This window comes from Hibiscus syriacus, unplaced genomic scaffold (assembly GCF_006381635.1).
Source record: "Hibiscus syriacus cultivar Baekdansim isolate YM2019G1 unplaced genomic scaffold, ASM638163v2 tig00110840_pilon, whole genome shotgun sequence".
Classification (NCBI taxonomy): Eukaryota; Viridiplantae; Streptophyta; class Magnoliopsida; order Malvales; family Malvaceae; genus Hibiscus; species Hibiscus syriacus.
In genome coordinates this window covers 1404234-1429406 of record NW_024062887.1, presented here as the reverse complement: position 1 = coordinate 1429406, position 25173 = coordinate 1404234, and the positions used below count along the sequence as shown (strand labels likewise).

The window sequence follows — 25173 nt, the reverse complement described above, 5'->3', positions numbered from 1 at the left end:
CTAGCGGGCATAAATAGAGCGATCACCTCAATGTTTTTCTTGATCTTAATTTTTTTTTCTAATTCTTTTGATACTTTGAGTGATTATAAAATAATATTATTTAAAAACTTTAAATGTTAATATATATATATATACCACATTCATTAAGGGACTTTCCCTCCCATCCATTTCAAAGGTGAAGATTTAAGGCAACGTCGAAGTGAACAACTGTTTTCCAGCCAACGCATCAATGAAAAGACTCACTTTTAATGTTCGCTCGATTTAAGAACCAACACCCGCCCCCTTCGGATAACCATCAAGCATACCCCCAAACAGTCTCTTCCACTTTTCAAACACAAACATGGTTTCCCCCCAACAACACCACGATCATGTCTACGACCTCAAGCTCTTGTCGGTCGGGCCAGGCCACGTCACCGGTTCCGACGTGGTTCATGACCTGACCGGCCTCGACTTGGCCATGAAACTCCATTACCTCAAAGCCGTGTACTTGTTCTCCAGCCATGCAGCGGAAGGGCTGACCATTATGAACATGAAAGAACCCATGTTTTGCTGGTGCAACGACTATTTCATGACATGTGGGCGGATCAAGAGATCCGAGCCGTCGGGTCGACCCTACATAAAGTGTAACGATTGCGGCATAAGGGTCGTGGAAGGCGTTTGCGATAAAACGTTGGATGAATGGATTGAGATGGAGGACGGTTCTAGGTGGAATTTGCTTGTTTATCATCGAGTCATCGGCCCCGAGTTATCGTTTTCTCCTTTAGTTTACTTGCAGGTACTATAATCTTCTCTCTTTTCATAAATCTGATTTTAGGGTTTGATAAAAAAATTCTTCTTTGTGAGGCTTGAAAAATAGTATACGTGATGATGCATATGACCATGATGGTCGCTGGTAAGGCGTATATTAGAGTTAATTTTATGTATTCATACATAACTTCATTATATATTTATTACCTTTTCAATTAATAATTTACGTTAGAATGATTTTGACATATTTGTGTATTAATTTTATGTCTTGTTGGTGTCGGTGTTTGTACATTAACATTTATAAGTTGATAGTGACAAATTTAAAAATATTTTTGAAGGTAGACCCATATTTTAATAACATAATTTCTTATGAGGTGAGCACCGATAAAATTTTAATTTAGGAACAATCAATAAAATATATACTTAACATATTTTATTTATTTACTTGATATAAACTTCATACGCTAAACCATCAAATAGTCACAATAATACACTAAACCATCGTATAGTCACAATGATAAAAGAAAATGTTATCTCCCAAAATTTCTAGGTTCGAACAACTACATCTGTAAGATGTCTACGCGTTATTAAAAAAATTTAAAACTTTAAACGATACTACTACATAAGCATCACAAACTTTAAAGAAAAATCATACACTAACACGCTCATAAATTACATTGTCAGTCATTTGCAATTTAAGTTGAAGTGTGAACTTCTATTTGACTTTATGTCAAATAACATAGTCCAATTTAAAAAAAGGTAAGTATTTATGATTTTAAAAATTATATTTACATATAAATATATTTATTCATATGCATTCGAATATGTCTGAGCATGCGTATATGATTTTTTTAAACAGGTCACTTGGTTCAAATGTGGAGGAATTTCCCTAGGGATAAGTTGGGCTCATCTCCTGGGAGATGCATTTTCAGTCTCTGATTTCGTCAACAATTGGGGTCGATGCATGGCTACGCTCAAGGCCAATGGGTCCCCAACTGTCGCACCAAGGTCCCAAACCACGGTTCCAAAGCCCCAGCCACTTTCCGCCAAACAAGTGAACCATGTCGGAGACCTTTGGGTCATTGCCAATAACTGCAAAATGGAAACCTTTTCCTTCAACTTAACCACACAACATTTATCAAACTTAGAGGATGAACATAATCCGGTATCGGCTTTCAACTTGATTTGTGCCTTGATTTGGCGATCCATAGCCAAATTTAGGGAAGGGTTTGAGCCGCAAGTTGTGACGGTTTGTAGGAAAGATCCAAACCATGACAACAACATTCTTGGTAACACTCAAGTCATAAGATCGATCAAGGCGGATTTCTCGGTCGTTGAATCGGATTTGAACAAGTTAGCGTCGTTGATCGCCGGTGATCAAAACCAAGGGCGCGATGAAAGGAACATGATTGAAGCATCAGTTGAGAAAGATAACGGGTTGACGGATTATATCATTTATGGATCAAATTTAACATTTGTGAACTTAGTCAATGCAGGTTTATATGAAATGGAGTTGAAAGGAAAAAAACCCAGATTTGCATATTATTCAATCCAAGGTGTGGGTGATGAAGGAGCAGTTTTGGTTCTTCCAGGGCCGCCACCGCAAGGATCCACTGTGATAATGGCGGCGGACGAAGCTATTTGGTAACCCTAACTTTGCCTGAGGGTGAAGTACCGAAGCTCAAGACTGAGTTAAAAAGGAATGGTTTACTTTAGCCTAAACTCAAATTACATTATAAAAAGTATTATTATTCAAATTCAGTTATAAAGTGATCTTATAATATCTTATTATAAGTCGGGTCAAGTTTGATTCAGAATTCGATATGAAAATTTGTGAATTTATTTACTTTTTTTTCTATTTTGAGCTTGATAGATGGAAACTTGATTTATATTTTATATACTGGTTGTTTATAAATTGATATAATGTTTGTAGATTATATTACGTTACTAAGATCAAAGGACATGATTAAAATCTTCTGTATGATGACCACATATGTCACAGTTCTTAATATATATCATGTGCCTCTTGTGATGCCAAATAGAGAAACATGCTTTCCATATTGGCATTGGTGTGTGAACTTGACCTTCGTCGATTAGGACATCAACCAAATTAAGTAATGGACCACAATTTGGATCCAAGTCTCTCCCAAAATCAGTCTTCCCATTACCATTATCCTATTGTTTATAAGATGATTATCCTCAACATCTAACTCTTCAGTAATTCTAGAACAAGAATTAGATTTATGAGTAAAATTATTAGTATCTTTTGATAATAGCGTACATTTATATCTTATCATCTTTGAATGATTATATTTCTTAGGTCGACTAGGTCACTAGAAGAAGTAGGGTTGCAGTGATGAGATATGGAATTTATAATTTTACCTTGGTAACTTAGGAGGCGACCTTTGAGCCAATACAGATGAACATCTAACTCTCAATGATATTACCCATTCTTTGAGATTCTAGAGAACTATTCACGATAGTGAAATAGTGGGAGCTATCCGAAATAGAAGCTATGACAACGAAATTTGATATTGAAAAGTTCAATGGGAGAAATTTCTCATTGTGGAAATTAAAGATGAAGGTTATCCTGATGAAAGACGGGTGTCTAGCGGCTATCAGTGAAAGGCCGGTGGATTTCGCAGATGATAACAAATGGAACGAGATGGACGGGAATGCTATGACAAACTTTCATCTAGCATTAGCAGATGAAGTATTGTCAAGCATCGAAGAGAAGAAGAACACTAAGGAGATATGGGATCATCTCACAAAACTGTACGAGGCCACATCGTTGCACAATAAAATTTTCCTTAAGAGGAAATTGTACACTCTCCGTATGCCAGAATCTACTTTAGTGACGGAGCACTTAAATACACTGAACACCTTATTTTCTCAGCTTACATCCTTAAGCTGTAAAATAGGAGAACAAGAACGTGTTGAACTTCTACTTCAAAGTCTACCGGATTCGTATGATCAACTCATCATCAACTTGACAAACAATAATGTCACTAGTCTAGTCTTCGATGACGTTGCAGCTGATGTTCTACAAGAAGAAAATCAGCGCAAGAACAAGGAAGACAGACAAGTAAATCTGCAACAAGCAGAAGCTTTGACAACGATGAGAGGGAGATCAACAGAATGTGGCCAAAGCAGTAGTCACAAACATGGTAGATCGAAGTCAAGAAGCAAAAAGAATTTAAAGTGCTACCATTGTGGAAAGAAGGGTCACTTGAAGAAGGATTGTTGGAGTATAAATAAAAACTCCAATCCACAAGGCAATACCGCAAACACTTCAGATGATGGAGATGCTCTATGATGTGAAGCGTCAACCACCGTGGAAGGTAGAAAACGATTTGCAGATATATGGCTCATTGATTCGGGAGCAACATATCACATGACCTCAAGAAGAGAATGGTTCTATCATTATGAACCTGTCTCTGGAGGATTTGTGTATAGTTGCAATGATCATGCCTTAGAGATCATTGGTGTGGGAACCATCAAATTGAAGATGTATGATGGAACAATTAAAGTTGTTCGAGATGTGCGGCACGTGAAAGGCCTGAAGAAAAATTTATTATCCTACGGATTGTTGGATAATAATGCAAGTAAGGTTGAAACACAGAAAGGAATCATGAAGGTGTTCCGTGGAGCGCTTGTAGTGCTGAAAGGCGAAAAGATAGCAGCAAACTTGTACATGCTGAAAGGAGAGACTTTGCTAGAAGCAAAAGCCTCTGTTTCCTCATGTAGTTCAGATTCTGCAATGTTATGGCATCAGAAACTTGGACACGTGTCAAAAAAGGAATGAAAGTTCTTGTGGAGCAAAAACTACTTCCAGGCTTAACAAAGGTAACACTTCCTTTGTGTGAGCATTGCGTAACAAGTAAGCAGCACCAGTTGAAATTCAACACGTCAAATTCTAGAGCCAAAAGTGTTCTAGAATTGGTTCACTCTGATGTATGACAAGCACCAGTTACATCCCTAGGCGGAGCAAAATACTTTGTCTCATTTATTGATGACTACTCCAGGAGATGTTGGGTGTACCCTATTAAGAAGAAGTCATATGTGTTTTCCACTTTCAAAAACTTCAAAGCATGGGTGGAACTTGATTCTGGAAATAAGATCAAGTGTTTCAGAACAGATAATGGAGGAGAATACACAAGTGAAGAATTTGATGACTTTTGCAAGAAAGAATGCATCAAAAGACAGTTCACAGTGGCGAACACTCCTCAACAAAATGGAGTGGCAGAGCGGATGAACAGAACCTTGTTAGAAAGAACAAGAGCAATGTTGAAGGACGCAGGCCTAGAAAAATCATTATGGGCAAAGCAGTCAATACCGCCTGTTATTTGGTAAATCGAGCTCCATCAACTGCAATAGAGCTGAAGACACCAATGGAGATGTGGACTGGTAAACCAGTTGATTATTCAAACCTCCATGTATTTGGAAGTATTGTGTACGTGATGTACAACGCCCAAGAAATTTCAAAGCTGGATCCAAAATCCAGGAAATGCAAATTCTTGGGGTATGCTGATAGAGTAAAGGGGTATAGCTTGTGGGATTCCACTGCCCGCAAAGTGATCATTAGCAGGGATGTTATCTTTGTAGAAGATAAACTACAAAGAAAAGAAGACGATGATAGTGTTGAAAAGTCAGAGACTACTCAGATACATGTGAAAAAAGGGTTTGAAGAATGAGATTCTTCTGAAGCAGAACCAGCACATGATGAACAAGAACCAGAGAGTTCTGAAGCTCCAACAACTCGTCAATCAGATCGTGTGAGAATATGTCCCAATTGGCACTCAGATTATGTTATAGAAGGTAATATTACATACTGCCTTTTAACAGAGGACGGTGAGCCATCAACATATCAGGAGGCAATAAACAGCTCAGATGCTTCACTGTGGATGATGGCGATGCAAGAAGAAATCGAAGCCCTTTATAAAAATAATACATGAGACCTTGTGCCACTACCACAAGGAAGGAAGCCAATTAGTAACAAATGGGTTTTCAAAATCAAGCAAAATGGTAACGATCAAGTGGAGAGGTATCGTGCAAGACTGGTGGTCAAAGGATATGCTCAGAAAGAAGGTATTGATTTCAATGAAATTTGTTCTCCTGTGGTTCGACTAACAACAGTTCGAGTAGTCTTGGCAATGTGTGCTACATTGAATTTACATTTGGAACAGCTAGATGTTAAAACAGCTTTTCTTCATGGAAATCTTGAAGAAGAGATTTATATGCTCAAGCCTGAAGGTTTTGAAGAAGACGAAAAGAAGAACTTGGTTTGCAGGTTGAACAAATCTCTGTACGGTCTAAAGCAGGCGCCGAGGTGTTGGTATAAGAGATTTTATTCCTTCATTATGTGCCTTAGATACAACAGACTTAATGCTAACCCTTGTGCTTATTTCAAGAGGTCTGGTGATAACGATTTTGTTATATTGCTGTTGTATGTGGATGACATGTTGGTTGCAGGACCCAACAAAGATCATATTGAAGAATTGAAGGCACAACTGGCTAGGGAATTTGAAATGAAGGACTTAGGATCAACAAACAAGATTCTAGGGATGCAAATTCACCGAGACAGAAGTAATAGGAAGATTTGGCTTTCACAAAAGAATTACTTGAAGAAAATCTTGTCACGATTCAACATGCAAGATTGTAAGCCAATTTCTACCCCTATTCCTATTAACTTCAAATTATCCTCCAGTATGAGTCCTAGCAGTGAAGAAGAGAGGATGGAGATGTCTCGAGTACCGTATGCATCAGCAGTGGGAAGTTTAATGTTCGCTATGATATGCACAAGACCAGACATTGCACAAGCAGTGGGAGTGGTTAGTCGGTACATGGCGAATCCAGGCAAAGAGCATTGGAATACAATAAAGAGGATCCTGAGATACATCAAAGGGACCTCAAATGTTGCATTATGTTACGGAGGATCAAACTTACTAATCAATGGGTATGTAGATTCTGACTATGCAGGGGATTTGGATAAAAGCAAATCTACAACAGGATATGTGTTCAAAGTTGCTGATGGAGCTGTAAGCTGGGTTTCTAAGTTGCAGTCAGTTGTGGCTACATCCACAACAGAGGCAGAATATGTAGCAGCTACACAAGCCAGTAAAGAAGCAATTTGGTTGAAGATGCTATTGGAGGAACTTGGGCAAAATCAAGAGTATGTCTCTCTGTTTTGTGACAGTCAAAGCGCCTTGCATCTAGCAAGGAATCCAGCATTTCATTGAAGGACAAAACACATACGAGTTCAATACCATTTCATTCATGAAAAGGTGGAAGAATGGACGGTAGATGTGCAGAAGATCCATACCATAGACAATATAGCAGATTTCATGACGAATGCATCAATGCTAATAAATTTACCTGGTGTCGATCCTCTTGTGGCCTGTCAGAAACGTAAGCAACATGAAGGTACAAGGTAGAAAGAATGGTGTGAAGATATGATTGTTCCAATCAAATCTTCAAGTTGGAGATTGTTGAAAAAACAAATGCACCGAAAGTGCATTGGATTATTAGGCACCAAAAGTGGTGCAGTTTTTGTTGATTTTTAGGTATGGGTAAAACCTTAAATTTAGTCATTGTAATTTAGGGTATTTACAAATTAGTCCTTAAGTTTCAACTATAAATACCCTAGCTCATTTAGCTTCAAAAATCATCCCAAAGCATTCTAGCTTTCTTCCAATACTAGAGAGAATTTAGAGAGTTTCTTGAGAATTATTTTCTCATTTTTATCAAGAGAGAATTATCATTGTTTTCTCCTTGGTAGATCGAGAGAGGTTGTAATTCCTATTTTCTCATAGTGAAATTCTTCTACTGTTGCCCGTGGTTTTTACCCTAATAATTTTAGGGGTTTTCCACGTAAATTTTGTGTCTCTTTTATCTTCATTTTTTATTTTCTCAAATTATCAGTTGCGATTTTGCTCTATCCGATAGCCGTCTTTCGCAACACTGGCCACAGTTATCACTACATGATTTCGTATTTTTCTTATCTACAACTCCGAGTAACGATGCTTCTAACAGTCTTAATTCACAACGGCCTACAAAGTGGTCGTATTTTCCCTCACATGTTTCGCCTGCTGAATATGCTGGAGCTAACGCTCTCTTAAAGGTGATTTGCTTGTGATTATTGGTGATTGATTTGGTGTAACCTCTTGAATAATAAATTGTTTGGTTGGTGCACGGTTGCATTCTAGTGGTTGAATCAACAAGCAATTAATTGTCAGTTCTATTTTGTAGCAGAAGTTTATTGAGGAAATATTTGAAGTGTGCTAGTTGGATTGTTCATTCTTTCATCAGGTTATGCATAAGTGTTGACTGTAATTTTTGTTGGGTTTGAATATCTGCTTCTCCTTTGATATTGATATGTTGGTTCACCTTGTTATATACTTACACTAAAGTTGTTTCTTTATTCTGATTCTTATTGTTCGTTTTATATTGATCGTTGTTGAAATTGGTGGCATGCGTTTAAGTTGATTGTTATGAAATGATGTTAATTCCTATTGATACTTCTTTGTTGACTGTTTGTTTCTTCCACAAGACAAAGTGGTACTTGATGCTTAACACCCTAATTACCATGATAGAAAATTCTCTGGGGAGGGTTTAAATGTTTAACAACTTTTCCCTCCTTAACCAGATATGGTGTTTTCTTGCCCAAAAGAAGCTTCAGATTGCACCGGGGAGTTTGTAGCTTCACCGTCTTGCTTCCACAAAAAAAAGTCTGAATAATAAGTGTTGAAGAAAAAAGACAATAAGGAAATAATTGAAGAAAAAAAAGGTTGAAAAAGATAGATGAATGAATTGATATGAAGAGGAAGAAAGTTGTTCAGAAGTTCAATTTTAGCTTGTTATCTAGTCTGTTATTCATTCAGCTTGTTGTTCAAGTGCTTATGTTTGGTTCAGCTCAACCATGTTTGTATTTCTTGCTCAAGAATAAGTAATTTGAAGATGATCAAGAAGGTTGAAGAAGCAGGGTGAATGTTCGCATATAAGTTGAGTTAGTTATAATTAGTTAATTAGTCAGTTTGTTATCAAGTTGTTAATTGAGTTGGACTATATTGAATGGTTGTAGAAGTTGAGTCTTAGGGTATAGAAACCCAAGAGTACCATGGGCTAAAGGCTAAGCTTTGTAAATTGTAATTCAGTTTCATATTCAATAATATTCCTAATCACATTCTGCTTGTTTTTCATGACGCTAAATCAACATTGTTTGTAGCTCTCTTCTCATTCACTGTTGTTGTCCGACAGCCACCGACCACCGTGCCGGAGCTTCAACAATTTAATATCTTCAATCAAACGCCAGGATAGGAAGAGGCGTAACGTGTTAATATTTCAAAGGATCATGTTGATTCAAATGTCTTACTTTGGATAAGTTCTACTTGAGTGAAACATCATGTCTCTAGTCCAAGAAAAAATCCATTGTGCTGGGTTCTAGCTGATGAGCAGATTCAATGGTAGCCACCCCACTTCAGTTGGATCTATCATAGCTCAGATGGGGTTGTATCTCTTTTGGCAAACCTTGACTTGGCTGCGGGCCTATTCGCGACCTTAGTTTAGATGGAGTCTATGAGGGTTTGAAACTCACTAGCTCAAATGCCTTCCATCGTGTTATAGTTCAGATGTACAATGTTGATGTCGTCAAGCTCCTCTCGCCACTTTCTTTTGAGAGTCTCTGTACTTTAGCAATATATACCGCTTACATATGTAACAAGACTTGGCTCGTTGATTTCCGTTTGATCCGATGAAAAACTAATATGGTGGTGGACTATGTTGGAAAAAATATACTGCAAAATCATAAGTAAGCACTGACATGACAGTTTAAAATAAAATGAGCGAATGTAAATTAGAATTGTATCGTGATAAAACTACTGTCTTAGAAATAAATTTGCCCTAATATGTGTAATCGCTACATTAGACGGATTGTCCCCGAAGTTAACATGATCACTCCGAGGATTCGTACACCCAAAAAAACACATTGGGATGAATTTGTTTCTAAAACAGTGATTTTACCACGAAATGATTATGATTTTTATATTCGCTAAATTTATGTTACACTGTCCTATCAATGATTACGCTGTGATTTATATTATTTCCAAGAGACTACAAGGCCAAAATCGATTCCTTTTAACATACGAGACACCGTGTTTGAGGCACCTCCATATAGTTTGCTTAATGCATTACACAATGATCCTCCCTATACGCGTGTGGGAGTATGATATACCGAATTAGGTCTCATTCTTATATTAAAAAAATTGCAATTAGTGATACATTTATTCAAATAGGCGTACAACCAATGATGCACCAAAGCTGTTATTTTCCAACATAATTTCCACTCAAATATTTCTAAAAGAAATAGGTTTAACTAATGATTTCACATTTCTTGCATCAATGAGGAAATGGAGGAATACTTTGCTCATGCCTAAAGAAATTCCGGGGATCAATCATCGTCTTCACACACACTAATCTGTGAAAGTTATTCATGAAATACTTACGACCCCATACGCTTGCTTGAGCCAAGCTCGTGAGGTTGCCTTGGTTATTAGTTCCGATGTCGAGATCTCTGTAATTAACGTAAGCTTGCCTTGGAGATTTCGAAACAAACGAACCCATGTATTTATAAAGTCTCCTCAGCCATCGTATGTATCTTTTGGATCTCACGTTTTCTTCTTCTTCTTCTTCCCACCCTGCCTCGTACACGATTTGGAATAAGGTTCCTGCTCGATGTGGGAATGGCTTCGCGGTTGCAGGGATTTCACCCATTTTTCCTCCATAAGAGATGAAACTTATTCTACCTGAAGTTCCTTCTTCTTCAAAAAGATGCCTCCATAGTCCTCCAAGTCCGATTTCTGGGATCGGTTTTCTGACATAATCGGATTTCGATTTGAAATAAGGGCTGTAAAAAGGGCTCTGATAAGTTCTATCGAGTAAGGTACTCAAGGACTCATTCGGAAGGTTTCCCATGTAAAGAATCGATTCGATCCAACTCATTTCGACGAAGTTTTCCCTCGTCAACCCTAGCATCGGAAACCTCTCTCGCATCAACGGAACTGCTTCATCGATGCCGCCGAGAAAATAGCCACGAAACGAAAACCGAATCGTCCCGTTAACTCTTCTTATCGTGATATCGTTGTAAAAGTCATTGGGAAGCCGAGGAGCAACGGATTGCCATTGATGAATGAGATTGGTGGCATTTTGTTCCAAGTTTCTATCCACCGTGAAAGCAGACACAGTCGGCGGAACCGAAACTAATCGTAGCTTCCACGAAACAACGATCCCGAAGCTTCCTCCTCCGCCACCTCTAATGGCCCAAAACAAATCTTCTCCCATGGATTTTCTATCAAGAACTCTCCCGTTAACATCCACCAACTGCGCATCGATAACGTTATCGATCGCGAGACCATATTTACGGGACAGTAACCCGTAACCACCGCCACTCAAGTGCCCTCCTATGCCAACAGTGGGGCAAAGACCGGCCGGAAAGGCAACAGTGTTGGACTTATTAGCAAGGTTGTAATAAAGCTCTCCAAGAACAGCTCCGGATTGAACCCATGCAACCTTGTTTCTTACGTCGATGTCGACTGATCGTAAACGAACCATATCGACCACCACAAACGGAGCATGGGATACGTAAGAAAGACCTTCGAAATCATGGCCGCCGCTTCGGGTTCGGATTTGGAGCCCGTGTTTTTCAGCACAGTAGATCGTTGCTTGGATATGGGAAACATGCAAGGGTGTTATGATGACCAAAGGTCTAGGGGTCGTTTCAGTGCTGAACCTCAAGTTTCGAGCTCTAGACTCCAAAAGCCATGAAAATGAAGAATTATTTGGTGTGAAGATAAGTCGAGAAAGGGAAGATGAGTAATTGGGACGAAGAGAAAGGCAATCAAGAAAAGCGTCGTCGTCAGCATCAGCTGAAGTTGCCATTAACAATGATAAGAGCGGAAGAATCAAAACAAATGGAGACATGGAAACGCGAAGAGATTTCATGCTGTACTTCTTTGGAAATGGATGATTTTCAAAGCCTTGCACAGCCCTTTATTGGCCTCTGCCACTGGAAAATCAGCAAATGCTAGTATTGAAAAAAACCAACAAATAATTATATAAAAACAAAAACAAAAATGTAGTTTTGAAACTATATAATCATTTTTCATCAAGTGTCAAACGTTGAAGAAGAAGCAACCAACTTGATTCCGTGGTGAAAACCTCTAGTTGAGGATCGAAAAACTACCAAGGAGGCAATGGATGGGTGGGAAAAGGATACTTTTAGGGATTTCGAAATGCTACTCACAACAGATTTCCCTCACTAAATTTATGCCTTATAAATTGGAATCATTTCTTTTACGTCAGTGTTTCCCACATTTGAAAAGGGACACAATAAAAAAATGGGATTTCGTTTCTGTAAATCTGAAAACTTTAGACACCATAATATAATATTATAGAAACTCATATTGATATGACTCATTTTTTATGTGGCATTGAAACAATATATTTAATGATTAAAATAGAATAAAAGAAAATTACTATATTTTTTATTAAAAAATTTGTACCGTGATACATGTTAACACAAGCAGGAATATGAACACAAACACAAGTCAAATAATATAACAATATATTAAATTTTATTTTAAATCATTCAATGATTATATATTTAAAAAGTTATTTAAATGCTTCAAAAATATAATATCCAAACAAGGTAGGATTCAAACCTCACATCGATTAAAAATTATTTTTTCATGTATTTAAATATAACCTTTTAAATAAACTTATTAAGTGATTAAAAATTAGACTCATATATGTGTATGTCATATATATACACACACGTGCACGTGTTCTGTTTGACTTGACATGTACTCGTGACAACATGTATTTACATGTATATTTTTCTCTCTTTTTGGGTTTTTTTGCATCAAATTTTCATTTAAAATTAATTCAAACCCATTAAAAATGTGCCCGGTCTAATTCAAATTTTCATTCATATGCATAGAGGAAAAAACTTAAACACGGTAAACAATAATACAAGGAATAATGAATCATTCAAGGACCAATTTGTAAATATGGAAAAGTTTGGGACTACTTTCTAATTTGGCAAAATTTGACAGTTTAAAAACAAATACGGGAGTAATTGGAATTGTGGATGTAAAATTAGGTAAGGATATTGTCAGGTCATGTCAAATCAGGTATAGGTCGTGTCAGGTTAATTTAATAGTTTTACACAGATCGGGTCGGGTCTGGGTTCGGATTGGATCATTTCAAGTTGATTTTACTATTTGATTTAGTTCAGGTTCGGATCGGGTTAATTTCAGTTCGAATCGATGTTAGTTCAAGTCTGAATTAGTTAAATTCTAGGTTGATTCAGGTTCGGATAGATTTAAGGTCGGATCTACCAAGTACGGATTGACTTCAATTCGGGTAATTTTGGGTTAATATTTTTCGTCCTTCATGAACGATGAATTATAATTTTTAATTGTATATGATTTGGAGTAAATTAAAAAAATGTAAATAATTGTGAGTCAATTTGAATGAAAATATAATTTTAAGGACTAAATTAATAAAAAAATAAATTGCAAACAAAAATTTAAATAAATCAAATAACACACATGTATGAGATACTAAATCAAAATATAAATAAGTATGGGTCAATTTCGTATACAAATATAATTTTAAGGAAAAAATTGAAGTAAATTACAAAAAAAAACTAAAAAAGCATGGGCCAATTGCATATACAAATATAATTTTAAGGACTAAATTGAATAAATTAATATTTAAATAAATTACACAACACGTAGGGACCAAATTCAAATAGTTGTAAAATATGAAACTAAAATTAATATAAAAATGGACTGAATCACAATCATTTTAAAAGTTGAGGAAAAAATAAAAATAATATATATATATTAATATATATAATATAAGTATACTTATAATGTATAAGTATATATTCTACTTATAATATACACATTATACTTGTAAGTATATATATGTGTATATATAATATTTATATAAGTATACATTATACTTATAAGTATATAATATAAGTATGTATATAGGTATATATAAATATATATAAGTATAAAGTATAATATATAAGTGTATATATATATTCATATATATATTTATATATTATTAAACATAAGTGACTAAAATAAAAGATTCTAAAATTAATATTCACATTTAATAATTGTGCACATTAAAGAAAGAAGAGAAAATTAAAAGTAATTAGAATGTATACAGTACTAAATTGCATTGAATTGAAAATTTTAAGAAAAGATTTATAATTAGACCGTGATTGAAATGAAGAAAACTAAATATTAAATTACAAAATAGAAAACCACTAATTGTTAGAAAACAACATTGGCCCCAACATTTGTGTACATACATATGCAAAAATCAAATTTTCCCTCTTCCCCAAAAAAAAATCAATTTTTCTCTCTTCTAAATTTTTGCAAAAAAAATAAATTTTGTAAAAATTTGCAATCCTCTCCTCTAAATTCCTAAAAAATCAATTTTTCTCTCAAAAAAACAATCTTTCTATTAAAAAGTTCTCCCACCACACACGTGAATATATATATATGTAAAAATAAACTATTTATTTTAAATTGATTCTTAAATTTTAGATTTTTAAATTTTTTATCTCAAATAAATTCATTTTTATATATATTATGCTAAATTATATTTAAATTATTAATTAATTAGTACATAAATATAAATTCAACTTATAAATATTTAAATTGATTTTATATAATCTAATAAAATCATGTTAAATAAATAAATTATTTAATAAAATTAATTTAATGATTATAATTAAAATTTATAATATAAGAATTATAATTAATATAGAGATTAAATTTATTAATTTAATTATCATAACTAACAATTTGTTTTAATTTTTAACGAGTAATCATATTAATTTTCATAGTTTATTTAATTGTCAAAAAATATCATAACTAACAATTTGTTTTAACTTTTAAAAATAATCATATTAATTATCATAGTTTATTATAAATTCAAAATCTCACAATTCATCAACTGTAACTTATAAGTCAGGTAAATATCAGTTCAGTTTAATAACATGTCAAATCGTTTACAGGTTGAGTTAATTACATATCAAGTTTATAACAAGTCAAGTTGATACCAAGTCAGGTAATATCAATTATTTACCGGGTTAATCTCGGGTTCTGGTTCATATCAAGTCGGATGTAGGTCGTGTTCAATTATCACATTATCAGGTTCAATTCAGGTCCAGGTCTCAGGTCAAGTGCAAATCGTAAATTTTCAGGTCTAACTCGAGTTCAGGTCAACACCAGTTCAAACTCGAATCGATTTCGGATCACCAACACCTCGAGTCAAAAACATTTTTTACTCAAATTAGATTCAATCAGTTTTGTAGGTCGGGTCAGTTTTTTACATCCCTAATTGGAATTATCATAAAGTAACCATGGCATTTGGAAGTTAAACTATCTTTAACATAATTCCACCAATTGGAACACTTCATAAGAAGAAAAACTTCATAGAAACATAAAAGCATCAAGCAATTCAACAAGAATCAAAATATATGCCCCTAAGCTCTTTCATGCAACTTTTATGCAATTCATGAACCAGTTTCTAGCTAGTTATGCTAAATTGCTTTCTAAGGATACCTATAACACCTTTTTCTTGACCTAGACGAAAATTTAAAATCGAACCAACAGTGTCACATTAATTTATCAAAATAAAATCTAACTCGAAAACAGACAAAATCAGATATTCACAAGTCATCTAAATCTTCAAACATAACTAAGGACTCGAATGTAAACTATACAAGCATAGAAGTCATAGTTCAAATCAAGCATACTAGAAGGACCTTCCTTAATAATCTCAACCAATTTAGGCTATTGATATTGATACCCATCTTTGGGTATTGTTATTGTATGAGCAATATCGATACTTTTAAACAATATCAATATCAAATTGGTAAATTATGTCCATCAATTCAAGTTATTAGTATCAATATCAAGTTGTAGATATCGATACTACTGAAGCGATGTCGATACTCAAGATCAATATTGATATTAATGAAGCAGTATCTATCTTCAAGATCAATATCGATATCAAAATGTCACATTGTCTTCTGAAATTTGCTTTTGGTATCAATATTTCCTTGAGTAACACGGAATTATGGATATCTCCTAATTTAAAATCAATATCACCTTAATAGTATTGATACTAAATGCATCAAATGGTCAAAACACTCCTTTAAACATGTCTAATTGTTCAAAACATCAACGAAACATCATGCAACACCCAACTAAGTTAATTAACATTAAAATATAATTCAAACATGCAGTGGACACACTGAATTCATCAAGATTATCATACAATCTTGCTTACCGTTACACAACTCATACTTTCATCTAAGATCATCCAAAAACTAAACATGTTCACATCTTTTATACATCAATTTACCATGTTTTTCATAGGTGAAAAAAATGGATCCTGTCTTTACCCTTATAGCATCATTTTTCATGCATTAAACCTCAAAACATAGCAAATCAAGTCATGTATAACATAGATATACAAACTCAAACTCAAACTATGATTGGCTAAAATTACTAAGTAAATTTAGTTTATTAAACTCTTATACTAAAATGTATTCAAAAACATGAATAATAAACAATACTCCTACGAAACATGCATAGATGTTAAATTTGTAAAAATTTAACATCTTTATCCTTTTTATTAGTAAATAGACTAAATCAATTCATTTAATAGAAGAAAGATTAATTTGAACTTCATTAATTCATTTAATAATAGAGGAACTAAATTGATACCGTCCCATAATAGAGAGACCTGAAAAATACTTTCACCAAAATAATTATTTCTTATTTCACCTGGGTTGTTTCGAGAAATAAAAGCATATACCTTACTGGATACAGAATTTTCAATCATAAGATCAGTTAATGAATATTTTTAATGAGAACACAACTTTTCGAAGGACCAAAACAGATGATCTTTAACTAACAATACGAAACTGAAAGTGAATAAAAAACTTCTGATATTCCATCATAAGAAACAACTTCTGACGTCTAATTTTTATACATTTTCAAAAAGAAAATCAATTTCCATAATCGAATTCTAGGTATGACTGATTTATGTCCATTATAGTTCCAGTAGATTATAAAAAACTAGAAGATAGAAAGATAGCTAACCATTCTCCAGAGATGTTCCCATTTGTATCTTTAGATGGGTATGATCCTGACTAATATCTGGACTGATGATTTCATGGGTGGATTCAGCAAATTTTAAAGATTATATGCGGCATTGACCTTCAAGCTTACAGAGTGATGCAGGCTGCATCAGTCACTTATCGGAGGCATCATCAGACTGAAGCTCTAAGCGCATCTGTTCTAAAAGTAACTTTTCAACAGCATCCACAAAAGTCGATAAATTTTGCCGAATGTTCGTGTCCAAGGAATTAGCCATTTCCTAATGAATGAAATCAAGGAAAAAGGGGGAAAAAACGAAAACGCAAAGTAAGAAATTCTTTAAATTGATAAGAGCAGAAACAGGAAAGCTGAAAATCTTCTCATTCTAAGATAAATGGTACAAATAAATGCTTTGCCATGCCTTGAAACTAGAAACACAGATAACTAGTACAACATTAATAAAACAACTCAACTGAACTAAAAGCCTAAATCAAAAACTAATTGGAATTCACCATTCACTGTTCTGACCTCCAAAATATGTTTAAATGTATATGTTTTTGAGCAAGACATTGGTTTTAATTAAGGGAATGATTCCACTTTCAGGAGACATGCATTCTGAAGGTACTAGAATCTTCACAGTGCACTTTAACTAAATAAGTAAATAAATGCCACCTACCTGAACCTTGCAAAGCAAGCTCAATGAAATTTCCCTTGAATGATGATCAGAGCTCTTGACAGATAACAATTTCAATGGAGATTCTGATAGCGGCCAACCTTGAGATACCTTTATAAATGCATCAATTCCCTCAACCAAATGAGCTGCAATGGTCTCATCTTTCTCGATGTACTCAAAGCAATGCCTGCATTAGGTACTATTCAAATATAAAAAGCTTCTCTTTATGTCTATTGTCTCAGCGCAAATGATAGGCAACTTGAAAGTTCTGAAAATATTATACTAACACCAAGGATTTAAATCGCGGTTGTGTTGTGTTTATCGCGATTGTAGACATAGTGGGCGCCATTTTGGTGATTGCAAGTATTGCGGTCATGCAATAATGGTTGCGGATGAAACCACTACCGCTATATAGCGGGCGCTATTGCGGTAGCAGACCACTCTTTAAATCCCTGAATTTAACACTTTAAACTTTACTTATGTGTCTCACCTTGATTTGTTTGCACTCTTTACGACAGATCGTCTCGAAGTACTTAAGATAATCCTATCTTGCATTTTTCCCACGAACCACTCTAATGAAGACCATGGCTCTCGTGTCAATAAGTTAGAGGATAGTTGCCTACAGCATTACAATAGATAATAACACTTAAATAAGGAATTCAAGTTGAGGTCTATTGTCATCGAACTGGATTAAAAAAAATGTTTCCTGTCAGGTTTATTAGGCCAAACTAAAATGTACCTCGACATAAATAATAGATGTATGTAGAACAATTACTGGAAAGCTAAGTAAAAGGGGGCAGGAAATACATACTGTTGAGCGGTACTTCTAGCAAAAAACAAGGATTATTAAAGCTTAGACCTAATGCTGACCGCCTTGGGAAACAAGACCTACAATGGAGGTGAAGATGGGAATTTAAAGGTTCAAATGAGCAAAAGGGAAAACAGGTTCCAGCTCTAGGCCCAAAAAAGCTACCTGCTAAAAAAAACACTGAAAGTCTAAATAAAGAATTTTGGTTGGTAATAGATGATGAATTATACCATGAAACCATAATTTGACAATGCCCTCTAAATGATGGATAAATAGGTGTATCAAAAAGGGTTGTAAAGTTTTGTACTTTATTTAGGGCAGATAGCAGCAAGAATGATAAAAGAGATGCAGGTAATTTTAGTTTTGGATGCCTAAGACATTGAAAACTAAAAGAACAGGAATGTATATTGCCCTTCAGACAACTTCCTTTTCAAGAAATCACACTAGGTCACAAACACAGGTAAAGTATATTCTCTTTTATAGCCCTTCTACTACTCACATGCACAAATGTACAGAATTAAACATCATTAATTAGGATTCAGCCTCTAAGCCAGAGAAATTGAAAAAACCAAACCTGTAAGACTTTGCAGCATCAAGTATATCACCTATGTAAACGTCATTCGGGAACATCTGGACAACATAATACATTAATAAGCATTCCAATACAATTGAAGAAAAAGACCTGAAGAAACAGTATGATGTCTTTAGAAGCAAGTACAGCTTTTCTAATGCATGTTTAATTGGAGACAATGAAAACATGGGCTAGAACTAACGAATTATCAGCCAAAAGTGAAATTATATGACAGTAACTTTTTTGAAAATAGTGATGACAATAAATTTTGAGTTTTTTTTTATTTCCAGTTCAATTGCATTAAATAGAAAGGAAACTGAATCTTTTGGTATTCCTAAAACCGTTAACATTTAATATCTTCTCCTTTAGAACAGAGATGCAGAAAAGAACATATGATTTCAATTTTTCACGAAAAATAATTACTCATACCTCAACGTTCTTGACCTCCATGGTACCATCATCAATAATCTCTAGCAGCAATTCATGAGTAATTTCAGATGGCTCATCAATATCTTCAATCATTATTTGCCACAAAACGCCCTCTACTTTTGGAATATATGTCTGCAATGACAGTCTAATGAAGTTCCCATCAAAGCCAATGACTTTCAAGCCTGTCAGTGCATTTTCAATCTGTTCTAAGGCATCTAACCTGAAAATAAAAAAAGAGAAAATAACCTCAATGGCCGAAAATACCTTATAATATACGATTTTAATCAATTTTTTTTGGATTTGCCAAAATGACCAACAAATTCGCAACGCAAAAGTCAAATTCGTAACGCGAAAGTCAAATTTGCAACGCGAACTCCAATTTCGCAACGCGAATATGTAATTCACGTTGCGATTTTCCAAATTCGCGTTGCCAATCTGTAAATCGCAACACAAAGTCAAATTCGAAACGCAATAGTCAAATTCGCAACATAAAAGTCAAATTTGCAACGCGATAGTTAAATTCACAACGCGATAGTCAAATTCGCAACGCGGAATTTCAAATTCGCGACACAAAAGTCAAACTCGCAACGTGAATAGTAAAAATCGCAACGTAAATAGTAAAATCACAATGAATCTATATGTAAATTATCTCTTATCATCCATCTATAATAATTTGTTAGAAAAGTACATAAATAATTTTTATAAAAAATATTCGTACACGTAAAAAAATTTATATGTAAATGAACAACAAATCTATTTCATTTATCAACCTTCATTACAAATTATTCTAAATTCAATTAATTAAAGTTTGAAATTTGAATGAATCCTTAACTCAGACTAATAAAATACATTTAAAAAATTAAATTTTGAATTATATTAAGAAAAAGCTTATTCCTGTACACATGTAGATAAGTTTTATTTTCCACTTAAAATCCCAGTCTAGAAGCATAGAGTTACCATTTGAAATTCGCAACACGATTTTGCGATTTTCTAAATTCGCGTTGCTATTTTCCAATTCGCGTTGCGATTTTACTATTCACGTTGCGATTTTACTATTCACGTTGCGATTTTTACTATTCACGTTGCGAAATTGAAAACTGAGTTGTGAAATTGGAGTTCGCGTTGCGAATTTGTTGATCATTTTGGCAAATCCAAAAAAAGTTAGTTAAAATCATATATTATAAGGCATTTTCGGTCACTGAAGTTATTTTCTCATAAAAAATGATACAGTGGGTATATGATAAATGGAATAGAACACATACAATTAAAGAAAAAATTTGAACTACCTTTTTAATGTAGAATCAAGATCCTGCAAAGACTCCAAAAGTAAGTTGTTCTTCTCAATCTGACTTTCTAGTTCCAAAATCTGAAATGAAGGAAATCAAACGCTCAATGAATTAAAATGTTGTGTGCCGTTTAGAGCTCAGAATTTAGCATACAATACTAGCATATAGGCATAAGTAATAGCCTAATTGAGTATATCAAACATCTTAGATAACTAAGATAAAGTTAGAACTTAGAACTTAGGTAGTCACCAAAGAAAATAGATTCTCGTAAAGATGCTTAGAAAAAAAACCAATGCTACATCAACCATCAGTTTAAACCTAATGTAGTATTCGACAAGCAAGTGAGAAAAAACAAAAGAACCTCAAACTTTTGCTCTTCATTTGTATCCATAAGATTTGATTGATGTTCATCATTTATAGAAGAGATGAAGCATGGATCCTCTTCCACTATCCCCTACAACACAAAATAAGAAAAATAGCTTAATGTTGAAGTTTGGCTTCCAAATTGATTTCAAACTGAATGCTTATCAGCCCATCAAGATTGGTTCAGAGAATGAATTAACATAGGAGAAACAACCTGAGAGGCAATGGAATCCAATGCACTTTTCAAGCCTTCAAGATTGCCTTCCAGAATATTTGATTCTGAAAAAATACAAGTTAAAGGTAAAAGTTAAATCGGCAGAAGGAAAAGCTTGTAAGAGTAATTACATGTGAAAATCAAATCCAAGTCAATGAAGCATCACCTTCAATACGATTTCTTGATAGATCCTCAATTTCATTAGAAATCTTGACACTTTCAGCCTCAACTTGATTATGCTCCACTTTCAAGTATGCTAGGTATCTATATGAATAATAAAGAAAAGAAGTGTCAACCTAGCGTCAACATGACCATGCATTGATACCAATAGATATTTTCCTAAATTCATGAAAGGGCCATGAACAAGGGTGCATGACTGTCCTCCTCTGTGTCCAGACAACAATTATTTGATTGAAGATCTTGGTCTAGTTCGTTTTATGCTTTAAGGCAGCATCTATGTGGTCAGTTCCCCCAAACTTACATTCTTTGGGAAAGCACTTACAAGGAATGGAATAAGGAAAAGCTGTATGAACATACAAAACAGCTCCACAGCATGTTCTGTTTCATATCAATGATTGTTCATCTGTCTTGGACATTTTAACCCCTCTTAAAATTGCTTCAAGTTATACAAACCTTTTTGTCACCATCCGTAGAGAAAATAAAATAGCAATGAGCCTGAATTATGAAATTCATCCAGCAATTTATGCTGAAGCGCTGAAAATTTCCTCATCGTAGTTGAGTTTTCCAAGTTGGGGAGAATGACACAAGAGCTATTATTACTATTTTTTTGTTATTTTAATGTTAATTATTAATTATTAGACATATAGATAGATGACTAAGATTATATGTGATCGCTAGGGTTTAAATCTAGAGCTAGGATTATAATTTATCTATAAGGTTTAAAGCTAAAGCTAAGATTAAAATTTTATTTGTAACCCTAGTATAAATAAGCTGTAAAATATTTACAACCATGGCATTATTATTATTATTACTATTATTATTTGAATCTGTAGAGGGAAACTAGAGGTTTTATAATCCTACATTTTTTGAAAAGTTCCACTTTCTATCTTACTGGTTTTCAGCATTATTTCTTTTTATTGTTGCTGTTTTTCACCCTAACTCACACCATTTCGTAATGTGTTTTCTTATGATGTTTTTTTCCTCTATTCTTTTAATTTAAAACCTTAAATGGACCCTAAACTATCCACTGTGTTCCATTTCAGGTTAATCTAACTAACTTTTTTAAATCCATATTCCACCAAAAGCAAAGACTTCCCGCAAGAAAGAAAAAAAAAATCCAAAACTATAACTAAAATCCTTACAGTCGGATCAAATAACTAAAACGAGCAAAAGAGGTTGCTACTAAGGACCAAGGTAACATTTTGAAAACTCAATACTCCATTAAAAAGGGAAGAGGGGGGGGGGGGGGGGGAAGGAACCCTTACCCAAGGGAGAGAACAATAAATAGGTATTTTCTATAAGTTGAAATAGTACAAGAACATTGGCAGTTTATTTTAATAAAACCAAAAAAATATCTAAAATATTAAAGGAAACATACCTAAATCTTCAATTCCTAAGAAACCCGCATCAGAATATTCTTCAATTATTTGGTTCACTTTCCTCTGCATAGATCAACTCTTAATTTATTTATAAAAAAAAACCTAAATTGTAGCAAAATTACAAAGTTAACAGGATCACCTCGAAATGAGAAGGGAAATCATTGAACAGCTTCTCCGAATCCGAAGAGAGAGCTTCACTCTCAACTTCATTTTTATTGCTACTATGAATCTCCGAGAGCTCACTTATTCGGCTGAAAACGGTATTAAATTTTAAGGGGAAAACAAAGAGATAGAAAATTATGCACGACAATTTGTTTAACCTATTAAAAAGACAGGGAAAAACCTGCGGATAGATTGAAGATTGAGAGGTTCTGATGAAGAAGAAATCTCCATTGGCTCCGCCATTTTTAATTTTTTTTTTAAATTTTGTAAATAAAACTGATCTCCCGCCTGTTTGAAATTGGTCGAGTACGTTTATTTGTGTTTGGGCTGGAAAATGGCGGGTTGGCCTTCTTAGGAATCTTGAGAAATGGTGTATAAATCAGCTGAATCGTTTGAGTATTATTTAACTTAACTCGACTTGAAAATATTGAAATAAAGTTTGACTCGATTTAAAAATTCGTGAGTTTAAAATTTTTTAAGCTCGATTCGAATATAAATTCATGTACTGAAGCTCGAAAAGAAAAAAAAATCTTAAACATAACTTGATTAAAGCCTCAAAATCTAACTTGAACCTAAAACTAAACTTTAAATACATGAAAACCTTATATTATATTTTTAAAAAAAATCAAATTTTTAAAAAAAATCAACACACAAATGTTAATATTATTAATAATTTTTTTTAAATACAAATTTAATATATTATATTTTCGAGCTGCTCACGAGCTTTTCGAGTCGAGTATCTAGTAGCTCGTTAAGAACTCAAGTCGAGCTCGAGTCCTATTTGAGTCGAGTATTTATCGAATTTTGACCAAATCAATCTCAAGTAGTTCGCGATCTATCTCATCTGATTTACAGACCTACTTGAGATAGTAGACGACACTCTCTCTTAATCTTTGAACAACACTCAATTTAATTTAAAAATGATTTAAAAGAAATCATTTAATTTTATAAATTACTCTGAATTTTATCATTTGAATAATTCGTAAAAATGACGTAAACATTTTCATGTTTCTTTATACTTTTAAAAATATATAAATCGTTCTCGCAGAAATATCAAAGAGATATTCCAAAATTTCAATGTATATATAGAGTTATCCAAAACTTTATGGAAATTATAATTTTATATATTATTTTTTAAAAATAATTGTTGTTGTTTTTTCAAACCACCACAAACTGATTTCAACACATAAGAAGGACCAAAATCAAAACACATGGTGGAATTTTTTGTAGCATTGAAATAAAATCCTTCCCGCAGTAGTATCGACAGAAAAATTCCTGGAGTGCAAAAATCATTGAAGCTACAAACTTGTGCCTATGCAATAACACTTTAAATAAAAAACATTCCTCGAGGTTCACAATGAAATAATAAATCAAATCTAAAAAGAAACTATTGACATTTTGATTAATTCGAAAAACAACTAAATTAATTTGATTTGATTAAGAGATTTTGTATATTTTTTATTTTCATTAACAGTTAAAAGTTAATTAATTTAATAAATGTCTATGTGCAATTGATCATTAACTAAACCAATGGTTTGAATGTGGACAAGAGAGAGGACACAAGATTAAAAAGAATACATTGCCACCAACAAAAGCATACCCCACCACCAACCATCTTTAAAATGTGAGGTTAAAAGAGGCTACTTTCGGCAGAATTAGGGAGATAATCCAAGCGGGCATACTAAATTTTATTTTGAGATTTACTGTAAATGTTACGATGGACATGGGATATATTTTTTTAATACGCCGTAGGACATGGGTCTCATAGCCTGAATATATTTAATATATATTAAAGGATTCATCATGCCCGCATAACGAGTCTTAATAAAAATAATTTTTTTTTTGAAATTTTCTAAAAAATTATAAAAAATTATAATATTTTAATGCAAATAGAGCTCGTCACACTCGGGTGACGAGTTCTAACGGGATATAAATTTGAAATTTTAGATTGTTGGGGTGACCGTTGTTGAACGAGCAATTTTTTTTAAATTCAATGGAACTCATCACGCTGGTGTGACGAGTTCCAACGACTATTTTTAATTTGAAAAAACTAGTTGTTTATAGTCGTTAGATAGAGTAGTATAAATAGACGTTTGGGTTGGATTGATTTTTCACTTAAAATCAAACATCATATTGAGAGTAAAAACTTTTTTGTTGAAGTTGAAGATTTT

At 33.8% G+C, this 25173-nt stretch overlaps 3 protein-coding genes across 5 annotated transcripts; 1 reads left to right on the top strand and 2 right to left on the bottom strand.

The window, feature by feature from the left end:
* The first annotated feature begins 303 nt into the window (after nt 1–303).
* Nucleotides 304–2469, top strand: LOC120143223 (protein ECERIFERUM 26-like). Of its 2 annotated transcripts, XM_039157608.1 has the most exons (3): nt 304–775; nt 1607–1890; nt 1939–2469. In XM_039157608.1, exons 1-3 carry the CDS (start codon nt 341–343, stop codon nt 2393–2395), a joined length of 1176 nt encoding a protein of 391 aa, XP_039013539.1. In that variant the 5' UTR covers nt 304–340; the 3' UTR covers nt 2396–2469. The 2 variants fall into 2 exon arrangements, with proteins under 2 accessions (XP_039013539.1, XP_039013537.1); XM_039157606.1 differs by having other exon boundaries at nt 1607–2469.
* A 7671-nt stretch (nt 2470–10140) lies between these two features.
* Nucleotides 10141–11742, bottom strand: LOC120143260 (berberine bridge enzyme-like 8). Its single transcript, XM_039157628.1, has one exon. It carries the CDS (start codon nt 11740–11742, stop codon nt 10141–10143), a length of 1602 nt encoding a protein of 533 aa, XP_039013559.1.
* A 5027-nt stretch (nt 11743–16769) lies between these two features.
* On the bottom strand, nt 16770–23316 carry LOC120143280. Of its 2 annotated transcripts, XM_039157643.1 has the most exons (12): nt 23184–23316; nt 22980–23091; nt 22836–22903; nt 21448–21545; nt 21282–21346; nt 21066–21158; nt 20705–20784; nt 19419–19638; nt 18993–19048; nt 18101–18229; nt 17614–17797; nt 16770–17217 (listed from the first exon to the last, which is right to left on the bottom strand). In XM_039157643.1, the coding sequence occupies exons 1-12, from the start codon at nt 23243–23245 to the stop codon at nt 17092–17094; spliced, it is 1293 nt and encodes a 430-aa protein (XP_039013574.1). In that variant the 5' UTR covers nt 23246–23316; the 3' UTR covers nt 16770–17091. The 2 variants fall into 2 exon arrangements, with proteins under 2 accessions (XP_039013574.1, XP_039013575.1); XM_039157644.1 differs by lacking the exon at nt 18101–18229 and having other exon boundaries at nt 23184–23315.
* Between the last annotated feature and the right edge of the window lie 1857 nt (nt 23317–25173).

Coding starts and splice junctions, on each gene's coding strand:
- LOC120143223 (XM_039157606.1), top strand. CDS start 341: ATGGTTTCCCCCCAACAACACCACGATCATGTCTACGACCTCAAGCTC. Junction 776..1,606: donor CTCCTTTAGTTTACTTGCAG/GTACTATAATCT, acceptor TTTTTTAAACAG/GTCACTTGGTTCAAATGTGG.
- LOC120143260 (XM_039157628.1), bottom strand. CDS start 11,742: ATGAAATCTCTTCGCGTTTCCATGTCTCCATTTGTTTTGATTCTTCCG.
- LOC120143280 (XM_039157643.1), bottom strand. CDS start 23,245: ATGGCGGAGCCAATGGAGATTTCTTCTTCATCAGAACCTCTCAATCTT. Junction 19,639..20,704: donor CTTGATTCTACATTAAAAAG/GTAGTTCAAATT, acceptor TTTTATTTTCAG/GTTAGATGCCTTAGAACAGA. Junction 19,049..19,418: donor TGGAGGTCAAGAACGTTGAG/GTATGAGTAATT, acceptor TATGTTGTCCAG/ATGTTCCCGAATGACGTTTA.